We start from the raw sequence: 3,582 nt of genomic DNA on the forward strand, positions 1-3,582 counted from the left end.
TATTAATAATAAATTGTATCAGCAAACATGAATTCGCGATAATGGTTAAAAACAAGTTAAGACAAACTAAACACTAGGTACCTGTCCCGCAGCTCTCTGGTGCTTCCTAGTTTCACTTAAAAAAAACTGTTCTGATAAAGGACGTCCTGCTCAGAGCTGCGCTTTCACTTTCACTTTTCTGCGCTGATATACCATTGTCCCACTGTTTAGGTTCACATCCACAGAAGATAAGTGCATTCAACTGTGCATATGCATTATGCAGGGAATATGAAATATATATGTTTTTGTTAACGTTAAGACCACAGAGCAATTTAAGGATCTAAAAAATTAAGGCTACTCGTCAATAAAAATGGGCTTATTTATTTATATCTCAAAAACATGAATCACCTCACATGAACGTTTCAACCCGTCGGTTACTCTTTGTAACTTTTCATTCAGATTTTTTATTTGAACTTTTATTATTTGAACATTGATTTTCTCCAGTCGTTTACAGTGTTGGGCACATTGCTTTAAAAAGTGAAAGTTATAGTTGCTAGTTACTACTCACAAAAAGTAACCGAGTTGCATCATTATAAGAGTAACTGATTACCAGTGAAAGTAACTATTCACATACAGTGCCTGTCCCAAATATAAATAAGTTAAATTAATGAAAAGGACACTAAACAGAATACCATTTTACACTAATTTACACGTTTTACACGTTTTTAACGCTGTTATTCCCATCACTACTCATTTAATTCTTCATTATGTACTGTAATACTAAATGACTTGTGGTTATGAATGAATAAGAGACAATCAGTGATGTCTCAAATACTGATTTATCTAAAATGTATGGACCACAGGTTTAAGTGAGAAGCAATCCTCAGTTCGGTGTGATTCGGCTTTAACCTGGTCTCTGTCTGTTATGGTCTAACTGTTGAGTAGTGGCATGTCTCCTGCTCATCAGAGGTCCTGTCTGAAAGACGTGAGGCTGGGAATCTGATGCTGGAGTAGTTGAGATCATCAGAGGGGCTGCTGGGTAATTGTGCTAAAGCGTAAACAGGGGCGTCATGTTCGGTGAAGGCTAAAAGGACCGTACTATAGTCAGGATGATCAAGAGTGCTGCTGATGTCTTCGTAATCACAGTCTGTATGTGTGACCTGAAGAGATGAAGAAATAGCGGAGTAAAAACACACGATTTAAGATGATCAGATCCTCAAACAAGTGTTTTAGTGAACTCAATCAGCTCACTTCTCTAGTTTCTCCATCGGGCAGATTCTTAGCCGGGCTGTGAACCACATCTTTGGGCCGAGTTCCTGTTTTGTGACAAGATTTTTTTGAGATCAAAAGCATGGACACAACATGCAGCAGCGACACTGAAGTCCAGCTCGATTTGCTTTGACAAGTGAGAACAACAATGGCCGACGTGAGAAAGACAACTACCTTCTTTCTTCTGCCTCCGTCTCAAGTAAAGGAACAGTGACGATCCAAGGCCTGTCAGTATCACGATGACCACCACCATGCTGATTGCCGTGAAACCTTACAAAACAAAACAAAATGTCTCTAAATGCTCTGTTTTTAATGGAACATGAGAAACAAAAGCCTCTAATAAGAAATTCTGAGCAACAGAATCAATCACACCTGGTTGTGTGTCTGTGTTAGCAGAGAAAAACAATGCAGATGATGGTGATGGTGATAGTGAAGATGATGATGAGGGTGAAGATGTTGATGAGGGTGAAGATGTTGATGAGGGTGAAGATGTTGATGAGGGTGAAGGTGTGACGGTTCTGTTCCAGGCAGTATCTGCTGTCACTGGTTTGCTGGTGCGAAATGAAGCTGTTGTTGGTTTAGATGAAGGTCTGTCTGTTGTAGCTGAACCACAAATAACAGTTGGGTTTAATGCATGACAGCACATGCAGTTATTTCCAGTTATGATGACAACAGAAAGGATTTTTACATATTGGGTGGGGACAGTTTTATTTTTACAGTCTTGTTGTGGCATAAAGTCACGTGACACTTCCTCTTGACACAGCTGTAAGTAACACTTCACTAGATCAGGGCTGTTTTCACTACTTCTATATATAAATAAGTGCCTAAACATATTGTAAAATAGCTGATGTTGTCTTACCTGCAGAAACTCTCAGATTAATGACTGAAATCCACTTGCTCTTGCGCTCTTGTCCTCTCCGTACAGCTCCACACCAGTATATCCCAGAATCCTCTTCTCTCAGACCAGTGATGGTCACAGTAAAGACTGCAGACTCATCGTCGCTCAGAGAGAACCGTTTACTGCTGTTTGTCTCTGATGAGACTTTGATAGCTGATTCCTCACACAGGGACGGGTTGCTTTCTTTGCAGATGAACTTGACATCATTCTTCAGTTCCCCTTCATAACGGCAGGTGATCGAGAGACGTCCTCCAATCACACCAAACACTCCAGACACTAAATCAGAGCAGAAACTAAATAATCAAGTTTGTATAATGACAAAATAGATGGTTTAATCAGAAATAGTCTGAATAATGTGAGCTCTCTCAGTTTCACGTTCTATGACACTGTTTTCACGGGCTCTCTGCTTACAAACACTGATAATGACGTGAATGTGAAATGAAAAAAAACTTGACCTTTAGAATCAGTAAATGTCAACAGGGACCGCAAACCCTTAGAGATGCTGATAAATGTAATTGATGTTGAAAAAAGGCTGGAAGCAGAAATATATATTTTGCATTTTATTATAATATGTATTTTTGAAACAAACATCTTAGAGTTGTGTAGCTATTATTTCTGTTTTTGAATGAAGGATTTCTTCTCAAAGAAACTGGGTGTCATGTGACAGGAAGTGATGCGGGTCAGTATTATTGGTGTGTGTGGTATGAACACACTCTTCAGCATCTGCAGAGGATACTGTGGTTTCTGTTCTCTCGCCTCTGAACATACAATAATAGCATACATGCAAACAGACCTCAAACATATTACTTTCAAGTATATTAGTGATACATCTATATTATAGAAGCACACATACAGTGTACTCACTCTTACCAAGTTTAATTTCCAGGTGAATCTCTCTGTAATAATCAGATTTTCCAAATCCCGTTGTTACTCCACACCAGTATTTGCCTTGATCCTCTGTTCTCAGATCAGTGATGGTGACGGTGAAGATCCGGTCTGTTTTATTGTCAGTCAGAGAGAATCTCTTGTCTTTAGCTTCTGATTCAGATTTAACAGCTTTGTCTTTATTCACTCTTAGACATTCTCCTCTGCAGAGATACTTCTGAAGTTCTTCATGTCCAGACTCATATGGGCACCGTATCTCAGCCGTCCCTCTTTCATGAGCAGTGAAAGTCAAGATCTCACTCGTCTCACAGACTACAAGAACATGAAGAGAGAGACGCAGCTCAGTGAGAACATGGACCTGATTGAGAACAGACAGACACAGAATAACTCTCACCTGACGTGAGCAGCAGCAGCAGGTGAAGTTTGAGCAGTATATCTTCACAGATCTGGATCATGCTGCTCGGTCTGTGAGGAGCTGGTGCTTTCTTTTAATGATGAGCTCTAGCTCTATCTCTCTGTCTCTCTCTCTCTCTCTCTCTCTCTCTCTCTCT

General features: G+C 39.8%; 1 protein-coding gene across 4 annotated transcripts in view; it reads right to left on the minus strand.

The window, feature by feature from the left end:
* Positions 1–6: 6 nt before the first annotated feature.
* LOC122360275 (CMRF35-like molecule 8) overlaps positions 7–3,582 on the minus strand; it is a 6,497-nt gene continuing 2,921 nt past the window's right edge. Inside the window, exons 1-8 of one of the 4 annotated variants that reach the window (XM_043261011.1) lie at positions 3,426–3,573; positions 3,011–3,343; positions 2,108–2,422; positions 1,740–1,851; positions 1,621–1,703; positions 1,423–1,518; positions 1,231–1,295; positions 7–1,139 (exon numbers count right to left, since the gene is read on the minus strand). In XM_043261011.1, the coding sequence (XP_043116946.1) occupies positions 903–1,139; positions 1,231–1,295; positions 1,423–1,518; positions 1,621–1,703; positions 1,740–1,851; positions 2,108–2,422; positions 3,011–3,343; positions 3,426–3,486 (1,302 nt within the window). In that variant the 5' untranslated portion in view covers positions 3,487–3,573 and the 3' untranslated portion in view covers positions 7–902. Of the gene's footprint in view, positions 1,140–1,230; positions 1,296–1,422; positions 1,519–1,620; positions 1,852–2,107; positions 2,423–3,010; positions 3,344–3,425; positions 3,574–3,582 lie in introns of those variants that run through there. The other 3 variants (XM_043260851.1, XM_043260770.1, XM_043260931.1) reach the window with 3 other exon arrangements.

This window comes from Puntigrus tetrazona, chromosome 1, assembly GCF_018831695.1.
Source record: "Puntigrus tetrazona isolate hp1 chromosome 1, ASM1883169v1, whole genome shotgun sequence".
NCBI classification, from domain to species: Eukaryota; Metazoa; Chordata; class Actinopteri; order Cypriniformes; family Cyprinidae; genus Puntigrus; species Puntigrus tetrazona.